The following is a 25411-nucleotide window of genomic DNA, read 5'->3' as shown; positions in this document are numbered from 1 at the left end:
TAAAGTGAAGTTCAGAAAACAGAGACATGGCCGTGGCCTCAGCTGTCGTCACTGCAGAGTCAGAAAAATGTCAGAATAAGATACTGAGGTGTTTTTTTCTAAGACATCTCAAGGTTTTGACCTTTTGGGTTGAAAATATCAACTCTTATTATTTTATGTATTTTATCCTAACAGGCATTTGTGTGCTTAGGAGTATATCATGTAACCTTGCAGTCACAAGATCTACACAAACATGGACGGACAGACAACCCTGAAAACATGATGCGTCTGTCCACAGGAGGCACATCTGGATGGAACATCTGGATGTCAATGTTCAGTCTGTCTTTGATTTCTTAGGTTTGAAACGTCATTAATTCATTCAGTATTTAATCCAAACGTCATAAATAATGTATGTTTTTGAGTTCTAGCAGATACTGTTTTGGTAAGTTTGCAGTAAGCTTGACCTTTGACCTCTCACCACCGAAATATAGCCTATAGATATTTATTTGAACACGGATACATCAACAAAACCAAAACCATGATGCTAAACTTGAAGTTTAAAGATAAATGTAATAGTTCTAAGAAATGAAAGATTCAAAGCTGTGACTTCCTCTGCTGTTCAGGTCATCCATTAAATAAAATATAACCTAACACCTGACATATGTAGGCTGCTGTTGTTTCTCTGTGCATGCCCATGGCTGCAACCCTTCCAGCAGAGAAGCGGTTGATGTGGAGTCTCTCTCTTTGACTCTTGAGCTCTCAGTATGTATCCTCAGAGGATCCGTCCCTCTCCAAACACACCTCTACATCTATCACCCAGCTCCCCGACGCGAGTGCACCCCTCCCCGGGCAGAGTCTGGGATCGTTCGGGGACACGTCAGGAGGAATAAATTCACTTTTTGGAGATATGTTTTTAATTAAATGTGTAATGAGGTAAATAAATAATCAAGAGCAAGAAGTTCCCTCAACAGCAATTCAGTTGAATGTATATACAGTTTGTGCAAAAACATGGATTCAAAAGACATTGTAAGCTGATAACTTCAAGGCACATATATATACTGTTTACCATAACATCGTTTCTGCTAAACAAAAGGGAGAGAGTTGAATCTTAATGGTTTACAATTGATGGTAGATGTGCTTTTTTGCTGCCTCCCTGTGACACCCACCATAAAACACAGCTAGCACTAATAACACGATCCTCTAACTGTGACGATGTGTTCGTGGAGAAGCAGGTGAGAGCGCTGCAGCCTGCTTCTCTCAGGATGTTTAATGATTGTGACCTTTAGATTTCATTTTGAAGCAGAGAGATGGCATTTGCATAAAAATGTGTCATCTTCCTCCAGCAGAAATCTAATCATCTGCATCTCTATTGACTGTAGTGGCAATCAAACAAATGTGCCGTATTACTGAGACGACTTGATATCAAACAGTCACAGGAGGAGTGTAGTGGGATCTACAGAACTACGCCCTCTAGTGGGTGGGATGTGGCAGAGCTGCGTCTCCTCACATTCTCAAAGCTGGTTTCAGCACCTGATGATGCTACAGTGTGGATGGAGTCTGTTATGGTTACAGCATACAATGAGTTCAAAATCAAACACAGCTACTGAAAATCACTCCCAGAGATAATGAAATGAATGACTCCTGATTGTACATGTCTGTGTGCACACAACTTAAACAGCACGACCTCCAGAAACTAAGAACTTAGAAATCAGACGAAGTCATAGAAAAGGTTTCTTCCAGTTGTTTGTATAAATTACATTTCCAGAAGACGTGTGGGTTCCAAAGAATATTAACACTGTACAGTGTCCAGAAAAGAAGGGTTACGAGTCCGTAAAAATACTCCTGATTTTCTCATCATGTGCCAGAATAGTCTGCATCCTGAACATTGTTCTTGCAGTAGACTGTGCTGTTGGTCCCCAGGGGGCAGTCTCTGAACCCGACGCCCCCATTAGGGGTGTAAATAGGCTGAATGCGGAAATCTCCCTTGAGGAGCTGCTCGTTGTTCAGGGACACGATCTGGAAGCTGGTCTCAGTCATTTCCAGGATGGAGTTATCTTTCTTGGTGCCCGCTTCGCAGTAGTCGTCTTTTCTCCGGCCCCGGTTGTATTTCCACTCGGTGGAGGACTTGGAGCTGCTCTTCTTGTGCATGTGCCAGCAGAAAACGCTGAGGAAGACCACCAGCACCACGATCACAGCCCCGCCAATCAGCCCAGCAAGCAGGAAGGGCGAGCTGGTCTCTGGCTGCGTGGCTTGCTCGGGTCCTGACGGGCGTTTGTTGGAGTCCGGGCTGAAAGCTGCCGGCGTGGTCACGGCCTCGGTGCACACCGTGTCGTCTTTGGGCCGGTAGTTATTGAAAGCATCCAGGGGAATGACACAGATCCGATACGTGGACTTTGGCTCAAGATTAGCCAGTCGGGTCCCCCGGTGGTCCCCACCCACTATCCTCTCTCTGACGGTGTCCCCTGTCAGACTGGGACCCATCCTGGCCCAGGTCACCTTGTAGGCAGTTACTGGAAAGGTCGCCACCCAGCTGACGTGGATCGCAGAGCCATTTAGTGTCGCAAACGTGACCTGCAAATTCTGACTCCTGGGGGCGAGGGGTTTCTTAGTCCTCAAACCGACCCCTCTGGTTGTAAAGACCGGATAGAGGGAGGGTAATGTGGGGAAGGGAAGTCTGGAGGAGGAGGAGGGGGAGGAGGAAACGTACTGAGTGGGCAGCGGGGAGTCTGAGGATGAAGACAGGGAGGGGATTAAATCAGATCCCCTTGGTGAGGTGGGCAGGGGGGTCAGCCCTGTGCTCTGTGGACACTGGAGCAGCTCAGCGCTCAGCTCCCGGATCACCATGCCCCGGAACTTCTCAGGCTTCTGGCACATGAAGCCACGCACATTCAGAGAGGACGGCAGCGATTTCAGCCACGACACCACCCACGTGACGCTGCAGTCGCACATCCACAGGTTGTTCCGGACCGTGAGCTGTCTGAGGCTGGCGAGGCCGTCAAAAACTCCCCGTGAGAGCGTCTGCAGCTGGTTGTTAGAAATATCCAACCTCTCCAGCTTGTGCAGCCCCGTGAACGCCTTCACGGGGATCTGGCTCATCTGGTTATCCTGAAAGTTCAATTTGATGAGCATCTCCTCTGGGAGGAACGGGGGAGGGTAGGTGAGTGAGTTCCGGGCCAGGGACAGCTCCCTCAGGGTGATCAGGTCCTGAAATGTCCCGGGTGCTATTCCTTCATCTGTCAACAGATTCCCGTCCAACAGGAGGCGCTGCAGGCGGGTCACATTTTGAAAAGCTTCCTCCGCGATGACCGCGATCCTGTTCTCGTCCAGTCGCAGCTCTTTGAGATCGTCAGGGAGACCGATAGGCACACTGCTCAGGTGGTTTTTGGTGAGGAAGAGCATCTTCAAGCTCACGGCCTCGCGGAACGCCCCCTCCTCCACCCCCACCGTAGAAATGGAGTTATCATCCAAGTGCAGCTCTTCCAGCCAGAGCAGCTGAGCCAGAGCCGCCCTGGAGATGGTCTGAATGTTGTTCTCCTGCAGATGGAGAACTCGGACATTTTTGGGCAGGTTGATGGGAAACTCATCCAGCTCGTTGCCATAGAGATACACCGTTTCCACCGACGCCACGTGGTGCAGCTCCAAGGGGAACCCAGCGTTGTTGATTTGGTTGTTGTGGAGGAAGAGGATCTTATAACCCTCGCCAATTCCCAGAGGCACTGAGGTCAGGCTCCGCTCGTTGCAGTAAACAAAGGTGCGATCACAGCGGCACTCCTCCGGGCAGTTGGAGGCCCGGGAGAACTGAAGGTGAAGGCCCAACAGTATCGGTATCCACGGCCTGATGAAGGAGGCCCAGTCCTTATTCCATAAACGCAGCTGTAACTCCATTTCAGAAAAATGCAACCCAGAAAACAAATGAAAGAAACTAGGACTTCAAAGATCCAACGGAGCAGCTGTTAAATAACAGCACCATGTCCAGCCTGGTGCTGAGGAAGGTCTTGAGTAATCCCTCAGTAATTAGATGTCCTAAGCTTCCCATCACAAAAGAAAATGGTCTCATTAAACAATATGATTCCTTCTCCAGCCACCGTCCGTGATAAAGCTGGCTGACATTTCATCACATTTTCAGCCTCTCTGCTTTTCTACCAGCGGGTAGAGCTCTCCACGCAGATAGAGCCATGTACCAGACACCGCAGGGGGTTCATCCGACGTCCTCTTCCTCCCTCGTGTCACACACTCCTGCTTCCTCACACTTGACATTTGCATCCAGAAAACCTGTTGCAAAACAAGAATAAAGGAAAAAAAAATCAGTCCTCTAAATGCATTCCAGTAAGAGCCGGCGGATTCTTTTCACACAAAGCTAAAGCGGTGCATTGTAAATTGAGAGAGCAGAGCAGTGTGCATACAAATGACTTACAGATTTGTTACATATTCCTCAGGCACACTGCGAGAGGGGAAAAAAGGATTGTTGAAAAGATACCGAGGGCAGAGGTGTGGTAAAATGGTGGAACGCTTATGTGACTAACGTGAGCCCTAATCTAAAATGAAAACAAACTTTTTCTCCTTCCCCAGGTGATAACTGTGAACGTGAACAAACTGACAACAAGAGCATTTAAAAAACAGCCCAATTCAGAGGATTAAAACGCAGCAGCCAGGAGCTTTTTGTGAGCAGTGAGGTGTGAGGTGAGCCGCTGAAGGAGACGACCGGCTCACATCGAGCACCATGAAACTGCAACCCGGTGCAGCCCTGAAGGACAATTAAAGATGTTCCTTTACCTCTTCTGCTGATACGAGCCAAGCAGCTCATACACAGTGACGGTCCAATTCATGTGCAACACTGAAGCATAGAGAGTATTTAAAGGTGCAGTGTGTAGTATTTAAAGGTACAGTGTATTCAAGGTGCAGTGTGTAAAGGTACAGTGTGTAGTATTTAAAGGTGTAGTGTGTAGTATTTAGGTGCACTGTGTAGTATTTAAAGGTACAGTATGTAGAATCTAAAGTTGCAGTGTGTAGTATTTAAAGGTACAGTGTGTAGTATTTAAAATGTGCAGTGTGTAGTATTTAAAGGTGCAGTGTGTAGTATTTAAGGTGCAGTATGTTGTATTTAAAGGTACAGTGTGTAGTCTTTAAAGGTACATTGTATATTTAAAGGTACAGTGTGTAGTATTTAAAGGTGCAGTGTATAGTATTTAAAGGTACAGTGTGTATTTAAAGGTACAGTGTGTAGTATTTAAAGGTACAGTGTGTAGTATTTAAAGGTACAGTGTGTAGTATTTAAAGGTACAGTGTATAGAATTTAAAGGTAGTGTGTAGTATTTAAAGGTACAGTGTGTAGTATTTAAAGGTGCAGTGTATTGTATTTTATAGGTACAGTGTGTAATATTTAAAGGTGCAGTGTGTAGTATTTAAAGGTGCAGTGTATAGTATTTTATAGGTACAGTGTGTAATATTTTAAGGTGCAGTGTGTAGTATTTAAAGGTGCAGTGTGTAGTATTTAAAGGTACAGTGTGTATTTAAAGGTACAGTGTGTAGTATTTAAAGGTACAGTGTGTAGTATTCAAAGTTACAGTGTGTAGTATTTAAAGGTACAGTGTTTAATATTTAAAGGTACAGTGTGTATTTAAAGGTACAGTGTGTAGTATTTAAAGGTACAGTGTGTATTTAAAGGTACAAAGGTACAATGTGTAGTATTTAAAGGTACAGTGTGTATTTAAAGGTACAGTGTGTAGTATTTAAAGGTACAGTGTGTATTTAAAGGTACAAAGGTACAATGTGTAGTATTTAAAGGTGCAGTGTGTAGTATTTAAAGGTACAGCGTGTAGTATTTAAAGGTACAGTGTGTAGTTATCAAGCTTAGGCCTCTTTAAGCTTATAATATCTTGAAATAAGATGTTTAAATTAAATTGTCTTGTGAATGATGCTCACATTAAGTTTAATGTTATTTTGCTGACTTGACTTGTCAGGTTGATGTGGCTTGTATCGTTAATGAGGTATTTTCATGCAAAATTATCTACATATCTAAAATGTGTACTTTTGCAGTAAATCTTCTTAATTTAAAGATGTAACTATCTGTGTTTGAGTGAAACACTGATGTTTGCAGAAGATGAACAATTCTACAATCCAGCCGGCTTAACGTTAGCTTGCAGCTCCTCCTAAAATGCATTGTTGCTGAAGCAGGTGAAGCTGCCCATTCTTTGCTAGCACTGCCCTTTTGGTGCTGCTATACTCATGTGATACATGACCAATTTCTCTGCTCTGAAATGGGAGGCTAATTCTACGCTGGCTGCACAGAGCAACTACATGTGAGAGTTTTTTTATTTGAAGCATCTAAGAAAAGTCATTCCTGGTGATAGTTAATATTAAATGGGGCTAATAAAATCTGATAGTTGCCAATACCCAGTCTGCCGTTTTATGCTATAGGCTTGAGACACTGATAGCTGCAGCAGGATAAAGCCCGGCCTCATGGCACTCAGAAATTATGAAGAGGTTAATGGGGGTCGACATATTTGCTTGGCAGATTTGCTACAAAGCCAAATACATGCTCTTAATTTATGGAAACTTGAACTCTGCATCCCTCCCTCCCTCCCTCCTTCCTCCTGATGCATAAAGTGTTACCCTGCTGGAGGAAGAGGAGCAGGGCTTGGATGGTGATGAACGCAGCCTGTCAGCAGAGATAAGATGAGACAAATTCCTCGCACAGGAACAAAACTAAGATCGATGTGGGCTTCTTGCAGTGAGGGAAGGTGCAACTGTGCACGCAAGGTCATGAGATTAAAACAAAGTGGAGAGATTTCCACGACAACAGCACCTCCACCAAAATACAACCTCTGTTCCAAGACAAATATCAATACACTGCTGCTTATATGAGTCTATAACTCAATACCCCCCTGCACATAAGTGATGATCATGTATTATTAGTGCTTGTTAGCTGGGCAATAGTGATGATTAATAAAAAAGGCACCAGGCAGCTTCAGCAGCCAATTGACAGATTGCATTGATTTGTGGCCAAGGCGCTTCAATAGTTATGTAATGTTCCTTGGGGGGCAAACGAGGCATCAAACTGAGCCCAATTATGGTGACCCGACCTCACCACGGTTATTATCAGCAGGCTTTTTGGCATCCATCCTGCAGCACAGCACATATTCATTTCTACCCCTGCAGACAGGACCAAGGAAGAAGAAGAAGACTGGCTTTGTTGTCCCAGTTTGGTGGAAGAACCGGATCCTCGGAGAGAGCGCAGAGCAAGGATCACCCAGGAGGACATTTCTTTACCTCTACCTTCTGATATTCTGCTTTAAACCTGATTTCAATGACATCAGTGTTAATGGCATTTATACATAAGCATTAGAGGTTTGGAAAATATGAAGACAATTCACTCTGTTAATGACACCAAGTTCATCTTTGAGGAATATTCCCAGAATATAAAGACAAAGGGAAATGATCACACTAAATATAATACACACTAATGACAGGTGACTCTGCTGGTCTTACCTTCAGAGAGCAGAAAGTCCTGCAGCTGCACATCCAGCCTGTGTGCTCGTCTCTGCGCTGCGCTCCGCTCACACCGGGCACAGAGTCCGCATCCAGCCCGCTGCGTCCGCGCCCGGCTCCCGCTGCGGCTCCGGACTGCTCGGTGTCCCCTTAAAGATGAACGGAGGCATGATGCTGAGTGTGTAAAAACAGTAACACATCCAGGAATGGAAGGAAGGGAAGTTCAGGTCAGGAGCGGTCCGCTGCGACGCATCCTTCCCCCGCCAGCAGAGACTCCCTGCCGGCCGCGCTGCTCCGGAGCTGCCGCTGAAGTTCCTCCTCAGCCCTCAGGAGGAGAAAGGGACATGAAGCAGAGAGGAGAGGAGAGGAGAGTTAGAGGCTCCCAGGCTGACCCCCTGCCGCTCCGCAGACAGATACCCGAAATATGGAGTCCATGTATGGGTAAAGTGTTCCAGAGACTGCGTGGACCCTGCTGGAGCCCCGAGACTCCCTCTGACTGTAACAACGTCTCTCTCTCTCTCTCTCTCTCTCTCTCTCTCTCTCTCTCTCTCTCTCTCTCTCTCTCACCCCCTCCTTCTCTCTCTAAAGCATACAGTACAGATATGTTTTCATGTGTTCACTTTGAATTGAAACATTATTTATCCCTTACTTTGATAAAACTGAAATTACTTTAAATAATTAAAAAAGATTACTAGAGTTCCCTCACAGTAAGAACACAGCTGTTTCATACTTTATTCATATATTTTAGTTTACTTTTGAATTCATTCATTGTGTGTTTTTCATCACAGCACCAGGACAGACTCCTCATCTGTGAGAAAGTAAACTAGACTCTGACTCTGACCAGTGGCGGTTCTAGACCAATTTTACTGGGGGTGCCAGGCTGGGGCCAAGGGTGTTGTCAGAGGGACACATTCAACCCTGACAAATGAGACTGAGAAGGGCGAGGACCGGCTGAGAACAAACTGGCAAAACATCAGTGCATCCCTTTATACTAGACATATATACTACTGTGTTCTATATCAACATGCAGACTGACAGCAGCTGTTTGGCTGTTTACACTCAACATGAGTCTCTTAGCACTCTAAGGGACTAGAACCAAGTGTGTTACGCCTGTAACATCGGCGCGATACCAAAGCTTTTTTTATTGTATAATATTTGTTTGGAGGGGGGGGCCATAGGGGGGTCCAGGTTCAGTTTTACAGGGGCACCGACCCCTGTTGGCCCCTCCCCAGAGCCACCACTGACTCTGACATCTGTCTGAGGAGAGGAGGCGTGTTAAAAACAGAAACTTAACTCCCTTAAATATATGCCAGCTTGTGTGGAACACTTTTGATATTAATAAAGATATACACATACACTTTATTTGAAAACAGCAGGGCTAAATCACTCATTTCAGACACAAACATGCACAATCAAATTAAAATCTAAAACACGTTCATGAGTCCACGTGAATCTCAAAAGTTAAAGAGCCTGATCGCTAACATTTTAAACGGTATTCTGTATTTGTGGCACATATTACTTAAAGACTGTGTGCAGAGTTTTTAACACACTGATGCCTCTTTATGACCCCCAAAGACAAATAGATAAAGAATATATATGTGCGGTGATTTATCCTGTAACCTCTGCCAGACTGCAGGTGTCAGGAGACGTCATTTCCAGGACGCTGAAGAAACAGCCTTTTATACATTTTTATGAACAATTATTCAACATTTGACTTTCAGGAGAGAGCTGATAGATTAAAAAACTACATCTACAGGACGAGATCGGCAGAGATGAGAGGGACTGCCACATCCACAGGGGGCGCCAAGATCTACAGGAAGGATATAACGACACATGTAGCTGTAGTGAAAGTTCAGACAGGAAGACTACAAAGCAATCACAGCAGTTGTTTAACTCTCTTCTCCCTCGTTCAATAGCTCACCTGCTTCCAGCTGCATGCTCCGGAGCTGTCATTGGTTAATCAGCAGCAGCGTCATCCAATAGGTGGCATGCTCTTATCATCAGCCAAGTTTCTGCTGTCTTTTTAAATATGTCTCTCTCCAGCTAGTTCCTTCTTGTATTGATGGTGCGCACCCCTCCACCTCCCCATCTCCACCTGGTCTCTGCAAAGTCTTCAATTCCTAGGATTCATCAACCACCACCACCAGTGTCTGGACTCTAGGGGGATTTCTTCAGCTGCCAAATTCATGCATCCTACGCTCACAACATTATCCCCATAGAATCCTTACGCCAAATATCTCTGTCAAGTTCCATCATTCATTCAGTTGTAATAAATAACCTTTAATATTCAAATTGTGTCTCTCCTGATTGAAATGCACATATATTAGAGTTTAAGTCTGTTCAGTCTGACATGCTTCGTTAGGTGGGTTTAATGAATCAATCAGTCTATATTTATAAAGCGATGCAACAATAGCAATAATAACAAGTTGCTGAACGAACTGAGGAAACGCTCTCATGATATCTTAATGAGGAAACACTGGAGGAAAAATAAGATGTTAAAACTCAACACAGGAAATTAAACTCACCAAAATAAAATACATTTCTAAGATAATAAAACTCTAAAATATTAACCCATTAAAATAAAAAACTAAACTTAAGATATATAAATAAATAAAGTAAGGTGAAATAAAACTTTCAAAAACCAATAAAATAATCTTAAAATCTAATCTAGAAGATCCTGGAGGACAATGCAGAGACTTTTAAATTGGTGTAATGCAGGCTCTCTTTCTGGTCTTTGTCAGCATTCTCAGCATGTGTCTGTCTTGTTATTTTTGGTTCTTTGAGGGGGAGTTGTTTCCAGTTGAAAATCGACACATAATAAATAACAACGGCGGTTTCCTCTCTTTGTATAAAACCACCGGCTGGACCTTCAACGCTCTAAATTTAACTTCTTATCAGAAAGTCTTTATGGCTGACACAAACCGTGACGTGACATGCAACATCAGACAGTCTATGCTTTAAAAACTCCTCCCTCACCCTCACCCTGACCCATATAGTGTCTCTTTACCCAGTTACATACTCTCTGCACAGGGACTGACCCCCACATGGCAGTGGACATCTGAGACACACACACTCCATCTGAAGCCTGGGTGTGGATGAGTTCAGCTGTCACTGCACCTTTATAGAAGCCTGCCACAGCGTAATACTGGTGTCCCAGAGTGTCATCTCATAATGCATCGCAGCGATGAGGAAGCAAGAGAGGCACGTCATGTAAACACAGTGTTCCCTCTCTCTCTCACACACACACACACACTCCAGCTTGAACCCTACACACCTCCACCAGACGTGAAGACTTTGCCCTGCCATTACTCCGCCGTGGGTTACACATTACAGGCGAGGCGTAACAGGGGCGGTAATGTCCCGTCTTGAAGTGGCAGCTTGTTTATATTCCTTCTGTTTGCTTCTTCCATGAACAGCTGTAAAATAAATCAGAGCAAGCTGACAACAAATGTTTCATTTTCAGAGGAAGTGACTGTTATTATGCCGCCGCTCTGTCTGAGGATGCATGTGGAAATATCACCAAACCAAACATCTCATCTTGTCTTGTGTTTGTGTTTTCCTCTCTGTCTTTCTGAAGTTTGTCTCCTTTAATGAAGATGTTTCCTCGTAGGAGGGATCTTTGCGACAAACAGCAGCTGATGAAACAAAACGGAGACGTCTGAACGCTCTCTGCACCGAGCTGTTTGATTTACAACGAGCTCACATTTCACATCTGACCCGCCACTGCTTCACCACCACACACACACACACACACACACACACACACACAGAGAGAGAGGCTGTGATGATGACATCTTTGCTCTACTCTGCTCTCTACACTGAGCTGAACTCTTCACACAAAGCATCAGCTGAAACATGTACTGTTCAAATAACTGCTAACCTTCAACCATGCTCGGGTTGGTTGCATGCACACACACACACACACACACACACACACACACACACACACACACACACACACACACACACACACACACAGTGGGGTTTATTCATATTCTAACTCTCAGGGTTCCTACACTCGCTGCCAAACCTCACATCTGCTTCTGCCTCTCGCCTCTCCAATCCATTAAATTAAAATTCAGTCTAAATCTTTGCGATGCTCAGTGTGTGTGTGTGTGTGTGTGCGTGTGTGTGTGTGCATGCAGAGTCTGTGGATAGCATTACAATGTGGGTTCAGCCCTCTTGTTTGTGCCGTGTCGCTGTAATCTGGCTGCGTGTGTGTGTGTAAACTCGAGCGACCTGGACAGCTGCTCGGAGGGTTTAGAGCGGCGGTTTGGAGGTAATGAATTACCTGGATGTGTGAGCGGATCACACGGATCAGATTACAACACAGGACGAGGACAGGAAACATCCACTTGTGTTAACTATTAAGACTGCAAGTAAATCTTTAAATATCTTCTGATCGCAAAGTAAAGAGGTTATCTGAGTAGTGCCTAATTGTTGCTTCTTCAGAGGACTGATGTTGAACACTGTATAATCCCTATTTGCAGATGCTGTATAAGTAGAACGAATGCAGACCTGACAAAGCTTGAATTTTGACTTTTGACTAATCTGCATCATGATGTTGTTATTTCAGCAAACTTAAGATCTATTAATTACAAGAACATCAGTTTCTGTTTCAGGTTCATACCGCTGAAGGAAGCCAGAGTGAAGCCTCTGTGGAACTGTTTACAGTGAAACTGAGACTCAGTACAATCAGATGAACGGGCGCTTCTCAGGGGGATGTGATGGACTAAGAAATGACAGTTTATTTTGCAGACATTTGAAGGGGGCAGTGTTTGCTTGGTCTCTACCTGCAGCAGGTGTGCTTTATGAACCAGCTCTCCCCGCCTCCATGCATCTGTCTCATCTTCATTGATGATTTTTACCCCGGTGTGCGTTAGTGACAAAGACACAACCGGGGGACGTCTGTTTACTATTTGCCGATTTTGCCGCTATTACCGTAAAAAGCTCCACGTCTTCAGCTTGATTTAATCCAGTTTGGTGAAACATCAGACACATTTAGTAAGTTTTGATTAACTCCTTGTCATCAAAGATGCAGATGCATTTCAGAGTGCCATGAACTGACTGTCTGTCCAGTGCCTCTGTCGCTGCGAGGTGCATTCAGGGACCGTCGTAAAAGTGCAATACAGCCCTTATATTGTGTCCATGGCATTTTTATTTGAATCAAGAGAATCAAAATATCTTCATAGTGGTCACATCAAGAATGTTTTATTTTAACTTTTTAGCAGGCTAAATCATTTAACTTAAGACTATTTGAACACTTGGTAACCCTGATACTGATATCTGATCGACTACATTAATTATTTTAAAGAGAGAAAATGTTTTGGCAAAAATCAAAGACAAAATCTGACTAAAACTAGACTAACATTTTTTGAGTTTTCGTCATCTAAAGACTAAAGGCTGATTTATACTTCTGCGTCTCCACTACACAGCAGGGGCTGACGCGGACATGAGCCCCACATACTTGTGCGTCGATGTGTCTGTGTCGCGCAGCAATTCTCCTCCGAAACGCTTGAGGGCAGTGCGGTCTCTCTGATAGCTGGCCGCCTGCTTCCGGTCCCGCTACGATCTCTTTTTACTTTTCCACATCGATTCAGAGCGTGTTAAGTTAATCTACAGCTGATACATGTTGCTGTTTATCATACAGACATGATTACATGAAGAATAGAGAGGAGGAGATGAAATACAAGGCCGATGTGTGGCCGATGTCCGGGATCCCGGAAGTGCTGTGAATGCGGGAAAAACAAAGCCGTTGAGCGGACCAATCACAGAGCTTGCGGTCCGCATCGGCTCTACGCATAGTTACATTTTGGAGGAGGTGCACGTCAGCTACGTGCGTAGGCCTCTGCGTAGTTACGGGAGCTACGCGGACCTACAGCGTAGGCTACGCCGTCGATTCGACACAGAAGTATAAATCAGCCTTAAGACTAAGACTATAAAGGGCTGAAAATACTAAATTGTGACTAACACTAACAGGCATATTCGTCTAAAGACTAAGACTAAATCTAAAATAGCCGCCAAAATTAAAACTAGAACACATGTAGCTTCTCAAGATGCTAACAGGACTGTAAACCAGTGGTTCTCAAACCTTTTGGGGCCAGGGACCCTACAGGTGAGAATATTTTCCAAGGACCTCCTCATAATTGTAACATAGATTAAGCAAAAGCTTACTACCATTCTTACTCTTAGATGCCCTTGGAACTATTTGTATTGTAAAACTTATCAATCTAAATACTTCAGACCTGTTCCACAGTGATAAACAGAAAACACTTCACCATCTGTGTTTTCTGGCGGATGTATCCCTCGCTCTTTCGCTGGAAAAAGTCTTTCCTTTTGTCCTTATATTCCGGGGGATCAAATGTCGCTTTAGCCTGGCTGGCTTCATAGCTTTGTTTGCTAGCACCTGAAGACACATACTGCATTTAGGTCTCCCGTCACTGTTCTCTATAAAAACAAAACTCTGTATACTTGTCGTCATGTTGTCTTAATTTAGCTAGCTTGTGCTTAGCATCACTTGACAATGTGAACTGATTTAGCAATGGCTCCATGCTCGCGAGCTAGTAGGCAAAGCTAAGTAGTAGCAGGAAGAGTTGTGACCGGAGTGAAGTGTGAATGAGTGATACATGACAGATTGATGCGAGTGTCACAATCGTATCAGTTTCTATTGGACCAAAGCTAACTAGGGTGGAAGGAATGGCCACAATATGCTTGTTTCATTGGCGCAAATGGTCCTCATCTGTATATATGTTGCTTTTAAATTTTTTATATTTATTCACAGAGCCCCCACGCTATGGTTCCCCCTAGGACCCCCCTAGGACCCCCTAGGACCCCCCTAGGACCTAGGGGTCCAAGGACCTGGGGGTCCAAGGACCCCACTTTGAGAACCACTGCTGTAAACAATGCAGCACACAGGAGAAGCAGACGTCTCTTGCTAACTGAGCTCGGTCAGAGACATATTTGGGGCTCCATAGTATTTGGTTAAACATCACTGTGAGAATACTTACCACTATAATCATGGCTTCTTACAGGTTCATCATGAATCTGCACCACAGCTCTGCTAACAGTGTATCTGCAGCAGTTCACATCACGTTAATGTCAGTGGACGTTATCCCGGGGGGGATTTTTCACATTAAAGTCACTTTACGTCACATATCCTCGAAACAACAATCTCTAAGTTCTCTTCATATCAAATCTTGTTGACAAGCTGTGTCCTGCTGTACAATCTTAATTTAGAGGCTGTCAGATCCTACAACAGATCCCCGGTTAGTCATCGCGGCATGATGTCAAGAGAGAGAAATTAAAATCCAGCAGAGAACGCAGAAGAGGAATGTGATCGAGAGGAAAAGCTGAATGGAAGAGCGTCTTCAGAGGAAGTTTATTTATTGTAAATGACACAACACATGATGGACGCCATGTTCAGCTGATCAACACACACTGTGTGAGCTGAGCTGAGATAACTCTACACACATCACTGAGTCAGCTCCGTCATGATCAGACTGAGACGCACAAATATCAGAACTCACAACACATTAGAGAACTGGACAAAAGTCAAGCTGACTCATTCATCATCGACCTGAACAGCTGATCAGAGCGCTGCAGGCGGAGGAACATACGTGTTGTGTTTGCAAATAGTGCAGAAAAAAAGCAGCTCGAGCGCACGATCACACCGTCATCAGTGTTCGGGTCAGAGCTTCTATAACGTCTGCAGAACCTCAAACAACCACACCTCAAAAAACCCAGACTATCCCTTTAAAACCAGGAGCTGCCAGATCCATACATTAGTGGATCTTCCTGTCTAAACCAAAACCCCTTTAGGTCAAGATGTCAAGTTCAGACTCACAGTTGCTCTGTGACTCCTTCCTCCTCATCCTTCGTCGAATGGCTCATGATCAAATCTGTTCATTTTGAGCTCTGCAAGAAACCTTCCATTGACCTCGACGTTGGCGCCCCCTGTGGACGAAGAGGTACGTCTCTCGTCTCTGCTGATTTTGTCCGACACAATAAAGTTGTGTTTTCAAACCAAGAATCTCATCTCATCTTCTCACAAACGTCCCTCCCGTCCTGAATCTGGTCCATGGAGGATCTGGATAGTCAGTTTCTGCAGGGTTCTGTTCTGGCTCTGTCTGACACCGACCCTGCAGCAGCGTGCTTAGATACAAGATCAAACTATAAAGGAAGTGAAATGTGACACACAGGACTCTACCTGAGGATCCTAGGAACTTAAATCCTCACACAGCCTCAGAGGCCGCTGACTCTCCTCTTGACCCCTCTGAGGGTGTGATATCAGTTTAACACGAGCCTCGGACCCTGAGGGGATAAAAAGACGCCTTTGGCTATTTATGCTGTTTGATCAGGGATGCTAACACAGGAGTGTTTTTGTTTTAGCCCCGAGCGAGGACACGACTTTAACATCTCTAACATCCAAACGCCTCTGAAAAAAGAGCGGCTGTACACGGCATCATTTAGTTATCATGATCACTGCGGACCTTTAGCTCATACTGTTCAAACTGCAGCCGCTCCTCTGAATCTCTGACTGTTCATGGAGGAGCAGAGAGGCAGAGAGAGAGACGGAGAGACGGACAGAGAGAGAGACAGAGAGAGACTGACGGAGGGACGGTAAGAGAGAGAGAGAGAGAGAGAGAGAGAGAGAGAGAGAGAGAGAGAGAGAGAGACAGAGACAGAGAGAGAGACAGAGAGAGACTGAATGAGGGAGAGACAGAGAGAGACTGACGGAGAGAGAGACAGAGAGCGAGATGGACAGACGGACAGAGAGAAAAGCAATGTATGTCCACCTCTGTCACGGCCTGAGAATCAGCCACCCCCCACCTGATACATACAGACAATGAACATTTATTTCTTTTGTTTTGTCATTTTATTTTCTTTATTTTCTTTTTATTTAAATTTTATTATTATTATTATTATTATTATTATTATTATTATTATTATTATTATGTTTATTATTATTATTATTTTAATTTTAATTGTGTTATTATTTATTATTTATTGTATTATTATTATTATTACTATTATTATTATTATTATTATTACTATTATTATTATTGTATTTTTTTATCAGTTAATGATTATGATTATCTATCATTTATATATATATATATATATATATATATATATATATATATATATATCTATATATATATATATATATATATATATATCTATATATCTATATATATATATATATATATATATATATGTATGTGTGTATTGTTCGATGTGATTTGTTATCATATTTTCTTGCTTTGGCAATATTGTTTTTTAACTTTCATGCCAATAAAGCTGTTTGAATTGAATTGAGAGAGAGAGAGAGAGAGAGAGAGAGAGAGAGAGAGAGAGAGAGAGAGAGAGAGAGAGAGAGAGAGAGAGAGAGAGAGAGAGGGAGAGAGAGAGACAGACCAAGAGACGGACAGAGAGACAGGTTAGGAGAGAGAGACATGAGATGACAACAAAGAGGTTTTCAGTGAGCGTTTTGGGGGGTTGACGTGCGGTTCAATCAGTGTCAGGTTTCTTTAATGAGGCTAAGACTCAGTCAGGGGTGGATTAGCAATCACGAAAAAAAACAGCCCTCCGTCTTCCATCTGTTTGGGTAATTTTGTTCCGGGTGGAGCAGACGGAGGGAGAGGGAGACGACGCTTGGAGGAAATCCTTCTTCTGTGATTGCGGACTGGATTTAATTTGATTTAATTAAAACATGAGAGACACTGACCCGATGATCAGAAGTTAATACGATTACTTACAGAAAGAAAAAGCTGGGGCTGAGGTTTCTCTGCGACATCATTACGAACGCTTGGATAATTTAATGATTCATTTTTGTATAAATCTGACAAACCATGAATAAGTGAATTACTGATATCAATGACGCTCCTCTCTCGTCCACAGAGCTCCCCCTGCAGGCCTGGAGTGTTTTTATTTTGAGGCTCTTTTCTACAGGTTTATTTGATATTAATATTCCAGCTGGAGCTGCATGGTGGTGCAGTGGTTAGTGCTGTTGCCTCACAGCTAGAAGGTTCCTGGTTCAAATCCCCAGCTGGGCAGGTGCCTATCTGTGTGGTATTTGCATGTTCCCCCCGTGCATGCATGGGTTTTACTCTGGCTTCCTCCCACAGTCCAAAAACATGCTCACCAGGTTAATTGGTCGCTATGTTGCCTGTAGGTGAGAGTGTGTGCGAGAATGGTTGTCTGTCTCTCTCTGTGTTAGCCCTGTGATAGGTTGGCGACCTGTTCAGGGTGTACCCTGCCTTCCGCCCGAAGCCAGCTTGGATAGGCTCCACCCCCCCCTGACCCTAATGGGATAAGGGATGGATGGATGTTTCAGCTTTTTGAAGCACATTTGAATTGGTCTTGCAGTTGATTTGGGACTTTTGCATGTGTTCTTGTATATTCATTGTGTTTAAAATTACAATTACTTTCTTCTAATGAAGTTCATTTGAGCCATTGCTGGTTGATTGTTGGCAACTGTATAGACAAAAGTCTCAAATGTAATGTTTTCATGTCAGTATTTGAGTCTGAAGTCCATAAAAAGCAAAATAAATCAATCGTTGTGAATAGTTTATGAAGGTAAGAGCTCTGCAGGAAGCTCTGTAAGGCCAAAAAACAAACAACAGAGCTGGAGGAGTAGAGTAATATTCAGAGATTCAAGTCATACATTTGTAAAAAAGAAAAGAATGAAATTGCATCATCTCATCACTCCTGACATCGGAGCATTTGTTTCTTTTCAGATCTGGTCTGCAGCGTCTCTCCGGCTAATATTGTTTTCATCATTTCTCCGTCATGGGCCGGCTTCAAAGAGTTCTCCCTGCAGAGATCTTAAGACTCTGACTGAAGGTCACTCTCAGTCAAAGCTTCCATTTACTCCCACTCGCTTTTTATTCTCTCATCCATTTATTTATCTAATGCTGGGAAATCAGCTCTTTGATCAGTTTACAGACTTTTAAATCAGGCTCACCTCTGTGCATGTTGTTTTTTTATGCATGCTGTCTCCTTCTAACACTGCTGGCTGACAGTTTGGTATAATGTGGAAATCATAACAATGTGCATGAATAAACAGGCCGCGAGCACAAACTGGAACCACGGGGGCTTATGCTCAACTGGCTGACAGGTTGCTAAAATGATTCTTTATTTAAATCCTTTGGGATACGGACCAACAAGAGACGAACTTAACTTCAAAATCTAACCATTGCACGAATGAATGAATGAATGCATGAATAAATCATAGAGCAGCGTATATCTTTTTGCAGGTAACCAGGTTTTGAAATATAAGTAATGTCTGGTTGAGTGACGTGACACAAGTAGTAGTCCATCTCATTCCCCCCTCTGCCTGTTGCCTGGTAAAAACTCTAGTGTGCTCTCAGGCTGGTCTTGGTCGTGGGGAAAGATGTGAGAGCAGCCTGAGGAGCCACTGGACCCCGACCATCTCTGAGAGGGAGAAGTGGAGCAACATCCTGTCCTGTGATCCAGAGCTGGAGAGAGCATCTCTAAGCTGCTGATCTCTACAAAGTCCCTGAAACCAGAAGAGGTAGAGATAACAGACACAATGTTCTGAGACACAGGCAGGCTTTCACACTGAATATATGGTCCACTAGCAGGGCCGTCGTATGGGGGCTGTGAGGCCCTGTGTGAATTTGAAATGCAAGGCCCTGCTCTTTGACATGGATGCGCAAGTATGCATGAATAACAGTCACACAAACACTGCTTCTAGTTCTACTGCACGCATTATCCTGCTTCATTATGTTTTTATCAATAGAATCATACACATAGTCTCAGCTATGACTGTTTGCTATTTATTTCAAAGGGGGAAAAAATCAACTGTGCAAAGAGTGGCTTTACATCAAGTCAGCTCAGTTTTAACAGACATTCTAAACAAGTAGGCCATCTTCATTACAACTATACTCATTATTCACTCACCGTGCGTAAATTGCGCAGAAATTGATCATGTCAGAGTCACTTTCCTTGCCTTCTTGGCTGCAAACTCAGATATAAGATCTTCATAATCCAATTTGGATACAAATGTCACCGTTACTGGAAAAGTCAATAGGATGCTGAGCGCAATCTCACAGTTAGGGTAAGTTCCTTAAATTCCTTTGAGGTAACAAAGTGTTTTAAAGGTGACATATCATGCAAAATCGACTTTTTAATGGTTCTCTACCTGAAATATGTGTCCCTGTCTACAAACCCCCCGAGAATGAAAAATCCTTTCTGCCCCTGTTCTGATTTCTCCACCTTTCTGTAAATGTGTGCTGAAACGAGCCGTTTCAGTTTTCAGTGTTTTTCATACGTCACAACGCCATCCGGTCTGTAATGGAAGTCAGAGCTCGGAGCTTGTTCAGCCCATAGACTGTATAAAATACAACTCAACCCCTCCTCCGTTTTTCATTCCCTGCACACGTGTGCTAACAAGGAGCTTAGGAGGGAGGCATGCTAGTTGTAGGCTGTCTTTATAAACACAAAGGTCGGTTTTACTCCCCACGTCTGCAGATTTGAAGATCTAGTGGATGATTTTTATTTTTCATGGAAAAGTGCTAGCGCTAGTTAGCATAGCTACATAGCTACATGTTCGTATCTGTGTATCAAGACACACGTCGACATACTGACAAATAAAACAACAAGAAACACTAAATCTGTGACCAATCCTTCAGAAAGGTCCTGCTGCAGGCGCCTCTCCTTCAGGATCAGATTCTGGATCAAATTCAGAGGGTTGTAGTAACGCGGGTCTGTGAGCAGCCGTGTATATTCAGCCAACATGTAAACATTAGATCAATGTGCTGGAGAGCCAAGGCCACATCCATTTCCTGAGGGGGCGTGGTCAGAGAGCTCATTCTCATTTAAAGGCACAGACACAGAAAACAGCCTGTTCTGAGCAGGGCTGAAAAAGAGGGGTTTACAGGCAGACCAAAATCTGATTTCAAAGTGATTTTTTGAGCAATAAACTTTAAAGACATGTTTTGAGGACCTCTTAGACCAATATATTTTGATAAAAAAAGAGCATAATATGTCACCTTTAAGTGCTGTCACCGTGTTGCTTTTATTGCATGCTCAGTGTCTATATCAGAAGCAATCTCTGTTGCAAGTAGCTTTGCAGACACAAATCCAGCGTCTCTGACTGACAGACAAAATCATATATAACTAATGTATTTATTTAAAATAATAATAATAATCATAGTTTAAAAAAAAATGCAGGATTGCAGGCCTGAGGCCCCCTAGTGGCGCAAGGCCCTGTACGGGTGCACAGTTTGCACAGCCCATGCAACGGCTCTGTCCACTAGATCTGTCACATCAGATCTATAAGTAAGAGTACGGCATACAGAGACGATGCTAAACAGGACCCTGCAGGGACATATTGGGTCAGCTGATTGAACTAGTTTAAAGGAGGACCAGCTGTAAAGTAACTCATTATCACCAGATTTATGAAATGTCTTTTGTCCTCTCAGCTTTCAGGTTTTGAATGTTTTGAAAAAGGACACAGATGACCGTTACAGCCGCCTGAAAAAGGAAGACTCACTTCTATTGTTAAGGAGACAGCGGCAGAGCCAGCTGTCGAAGCATGATCCAATTTACTCATAGCTTTAGGCTTAGCCCTGGGTGCACAGCGGCATACAAACTCCCTCACCCCAATCTGAGTGTCATCTTGTCTGCTGCTGATGTCAACAACTCAATGACACTATCTGAACCTGGAAAACATGATGGATGCTTGTCGGAGGGTGAAATTGGCAACAGAGGATTTGGAGGGTGTCTCTCTCTCTCTCCGGCTGCTTTTTCTACACTTAACCTCAGAAGTGTTTCACAGAAAACCCGCTGGTACCCCGCCTGGTGCTGCTGCCTGGTGCTGTTGCCTGGTGCTGCTGCCTGCTATTCCAAAGTTTGACCGGTTTTCTTTCCAACAACTAACTCTGAAACTGGCTGAGAAAAACAGACATGACATTTCCCACAGCATTATCTCACAATTGCTTTGCCTCCAGCAATTTGTAAATCCGGCCGCACATTTCTCATTTCAGCTGCACACTGCTCTGCATTGCTATTCACAGCACACGGACATCCTCAGAGCAATTTGAATGTGGAAGCTGGATGCTCCTCTTATGCATCTTGAACTACATCCCTGTGACAGAAACACATCCTCTCTGCGTTTATTGCTCATGTTTTATTCCATCGTCTCACTCCACAACCTGCTGTCCATGCACCTGACACCTTTGCACATGAGCCTGTCTGCTGCTGTCAACACAGTGGAAACTAAAGGGTTAACATTCGGTGATGTTAAACCGACACATCGCACCTGATCTAATACTGGACTCTGGATCCGGTCCTTGGACCGCATCCAATGATTGTAAAATTCATCCTCCCTGGGAAAGCTTTGCATGGCGTCTGCAGAGAGTTCAACCTCAGTGACAGATCGCAGTCATGGCACAGCAGCTCTGCATGGAAGGCAACGGTTCAAAGAGCATGCAGGGCCTGTCACACTCTTTACTACCAGAGTAACAGAGCATCATCTTTGTAGTATCGCACACCCCTACATGCACATGTAGGAGGGGAGGTTAGGGTCGGGGTCATGAAATCTAATCAGTGTCATCTTTCATTATGAAGAAGCCTCGTCTGATTCATTCCTGCTCATGCTGCTGATTTAAACCATCTTTGGAAAATAAACTGTGCCCAGGTTGGACTTGGATTTATTTAACTCAACTGCATCCACTGTGTGTGTATTAGCTTTAGTGATAGCATGTTGTGAGCTGAGCTATGACGGCACATTTTAGCATCTGAGTAAACAGGGGCACTGCTTTAGCTCAGCATTCTGAGCGTGCGCCCCATGTTGAGGATGTAGTTTGAGTCTGGATTGAGTCTTGGCCCCGACCTTTTGCTGCATGTCTTCCTCCAGTCTCTGCTCCCCGACATGTCCTGACTCTCCTCGGCTAAATTTCTTATAAACGCTAAACAAGCTGAAAAATTAACTTGAGAAAAGAAAAGCCAGAAGAAGTTCAGATATTGATCCAGCTCTCTCAGCTGGCTGATAACAAGACACGTCCAGCTGGGAGGAGACCCTGAGGTGGACGCATGGTCACAGGGTTTTTATGTCTCGTCTGGTCTGGGAACTGCTGAGGTTTCCTCCAAAAGAGCTGTCCGGGTTAACTTGACGAACCTGCTGTAACAATCGTAACCTCAGTGAAAGGGAAGAAAACTGATGGATGTCATGAACAAATGAAACAGGGCGAGGCGAGCACACGGTCTTACAAACTGAACGCCATCTTTTTCTTCTTTTAGGAGGCATAGCTAGAAGACGCCTCGGCCATCTACAGTCACTGCAGCGTTCCCATTGGCTGTGTGAACTTTGAGGTAGTGCTCTAAGGTATCCAAAGAAACCTCAGAGCTGCTCGTGCTTTGGTACCTTTGACCCCTCATGGCAGTTCAAAAAGAGACCATGCACAGAGTGCTCATAGTTTAAAAACAGAATGCTGCTGCAGCTGTCGAGCGTCCGTAAACCAGCCTCCTCTGGAGAGGCATTAAAGCCGTCAGTCTGCAGAGCTGATGTTAATGTTCCTGAACACCACTGCTGCTCACCTGAGGAAACTCTGATACAGGCAGTCCTCACCTTTCCTGCACCTGTGCGTCTGTGCGTCCTCGCCTCAGCAGAAGAAGAAGCAGCTGGACTGAACTGTTTGCTCCGCCTCAGAAATCATCAGCTGCAAACTCTCCCTCTGTCTCTGACACGAACAAGACCGGCCTCCAGCACAAAGGTCAGGAAATATAACAAGAGACCGCGCACTCTGCCAACCTCCTCCTAACAACCCCTCGCTCAGGGGGACGGCTCAGGGCCTTCAGAATAAGACGTCCTGTCTCCTCTCTGCAGAACCCTCCTGGACTGTCCCGACAGACCTGAGCCTGCAGAGCAACACTTTGACGTTTGAGGTATTTATTAAAGCGCCTGCTGATATTTGACATAAGTTGTCTTTACTCTTGATATATGTATTTTTAAAAGCAGCTTTTAAATTGAAACGGCAGCACGGCACCGGCTTTAATGGAAGTTGGATTGAAACACGACATCTGGAATTAAGCGTTATGATTTTTAAAGACTTTCTGACGCTCGGGGAAATGACTCCTGATTTATAACCTCGTAAAATGAAACAGAGCTGCGTGATTCTGATGGAGTGAAGCTAATTGAAAGCTGAGGACTGAGTGAGCAGGACGAGGAAATTAAAGGTTGATGGAAAAGAAGGCTGATCCTATTTATCAGAGGGAACACGATGAAAACAGGACTTGAATTTTTAGTACTTAGTGAGTGTTCTGAACAGCAGGGTTACTGAGTTTGTGGAGGCCTGTATGCTATCTCAGAGCTCATTTAAACCAGCGTCTGAGAAGAGGAAGTTAAAGATCCCTTTTATAAAGTTTAACAGAAGTATTGATTACCACTTCTACCTCTTCTTGTATTGAATGCACTAGGTTACATTTTAAGTGATTTTAATATTTTGTTTAAAAACCTGAAGGACTCAAGAGTTCAGCATTTACTCCACACTTACTGCAAATATGCTGAAGTTTAAAGCTCCTGTGTGAACCTGATCAGCCTGTACAGTGATTAATGATGTTAAAGCTGCTCTTTGTTTAAATTCTCTGCAGCAGACTCACAGTCAGTGATGTGTTTGAATGCTGTCTCCTCAGAAAGTGACAGAACAGTAATACCTCTTTTTGACCAACGTGAACTGGGTTGTATTTCTGGGCTGGTCCTCGTGCTGGTTCGGAGCTGGTTGAACTCACCAACCAACACGGCACCGGATGTTTTTCCGCCTGCTCAAGCCCGTGGAAGAGGCACGTCATGACATCAGATTTACGTGACCGCTTTTCCCAGCAGTGCTAGCGCAAACTTTCCCTCACAACAACAACAACGATGGCGGACAACCTTTCGTAATCACATGAGGTCCCCAAGAGACCTTGGAAATCCATCAGTCTTTTTAAAAACGGACACACGGTTGGTTTGTGTTTTTGATCATGGCAACCCTGCCCCTCGCCCCTGGCGTAAGTGGTTTGCGGTTCTAGACCAGCAAGTTGGAGTTGGAGTTGGAGCCGCTCTGGAACCGATTTCCCCGGCCGAGGGCCGATTCACTCAGGCTACGTTCACACTGCAAGGCTTAATGCTCAATTCAAATTTTTTGCTCAGATCTGATTTTTTGTTTGCCTGTTCACATTACAGTCCCTCCAGGAAGTTGCGATTTCGCGATCGCAACTATCAACGCAAATTCAACCAATTGCCTTGCAATTTTATACAATCACCGCAACTTTCCCGCAACTTTGACCAATCACCCTTAACCTCAGCCCCTGTACGTCATCGGTTTCATCATCAATTTCACTTCATTGGAACATAAACGTAAGTCCTCACTTGATCGGCACTTTTCAACAACAAAACACGCACAGAGAACGGGTGAAGAGCGAGGACAGCAGGCAGGACAAGTGACCATGACGACGTTGTTATTTATAGATTGAGGGGCTCAGTGTTAGCTTGGTCACCTACCTGCAGGAGGTGTGCTTTATGAACCAGCTCTCCCCGCCTCCATGCATCTGTCTCCTCTTCATTGAGGATTTTTACCCCCGGTGTGCGTTAGTGACAAAGACACAACCGGGGGACGTCTGTTTAATATTTGATGTTTGACGTTGTTGCAGCCATTACTGTAGAAAGCTCCGCATCTACAGCTTGATTTAATCCAGTTTGGAGAAACATCAGACACATTCAGTAAGTTTTGATCAACTCCTAGTCATCAAAGATGCAAATGCATTTCAGAGTGCCGTGAACTGACTGTCAAGTGCCTTTGTCGCTGCGAGATGCATTCAGGGACCGTCGTAAATGTGCAATACAGACCTTTCATGGCATTTTTCTGTGAATCAAGAGAATCAAAATACAGTCAGTGGCCACATCAAGAATGTTTTCTAAAAACAACTGTAATTTAGCATA

The 25411-nt window shown here is 44.1% G+C and overlaps 1 protein-coding gene across 1 annotated transcript; it reads right to left on the bottom strand.

Moving 5' to 3' along the window:
• Window positions 1-873: 873 nt before the first annotated feature.
• Window positions 874-7971, bottom strand: si:dkey-87k14.1 (leucine-rich repeat transmembrane protein FLRT2). Its single transcript, XM_034675841.1, has 2 exons — window positions 7468-7971; window positions 874-4251 (listed from the first exon to the last, which is right to left on the bottom strand). Exon 2 carries the CDS (start codon window positions 3862-3864, stop codon window positions 1834-1836), a length of 2031 nt encoding a protein of 676 aa, XP_034531732.1. The 5' UTR covers window positions 3865-4251; window positions 7468-7971; the 3' UTR covers window positions 874-1833.
• Window positions 7972-25411: the final 17440 nt, after the last annotated feature.

The sequence above is a fragment of the Notolabrus celidotus genome, chromosome 22 (assembly GCF_009762535.1).
Source record: "Notolabrus celidotus isolate fNotCel1 chromosome 22, fNotCel1.pri, whole genome shotgun sequence".
Classification (NCBI taxonomy): domain Eukaryota; kingdom Metazoa; phylum Chordata; class Actinopteri; order Labriformes; family Labridae; genus Notolabrus; species Notolabrus celidotus.
This window is presented reverse-complemented; position numbering and strand designations above follow the sequence as displayed.

Coding starts and splice junctions, on each gene's coding strand:
- si:dkey-87k14.1 (XM_034675841.1), bottom strand. CDS start 3,864: ATGGAGTTACAGCTGCGTTTATGGAATAAGGACTGGGCCTCCTTCATC.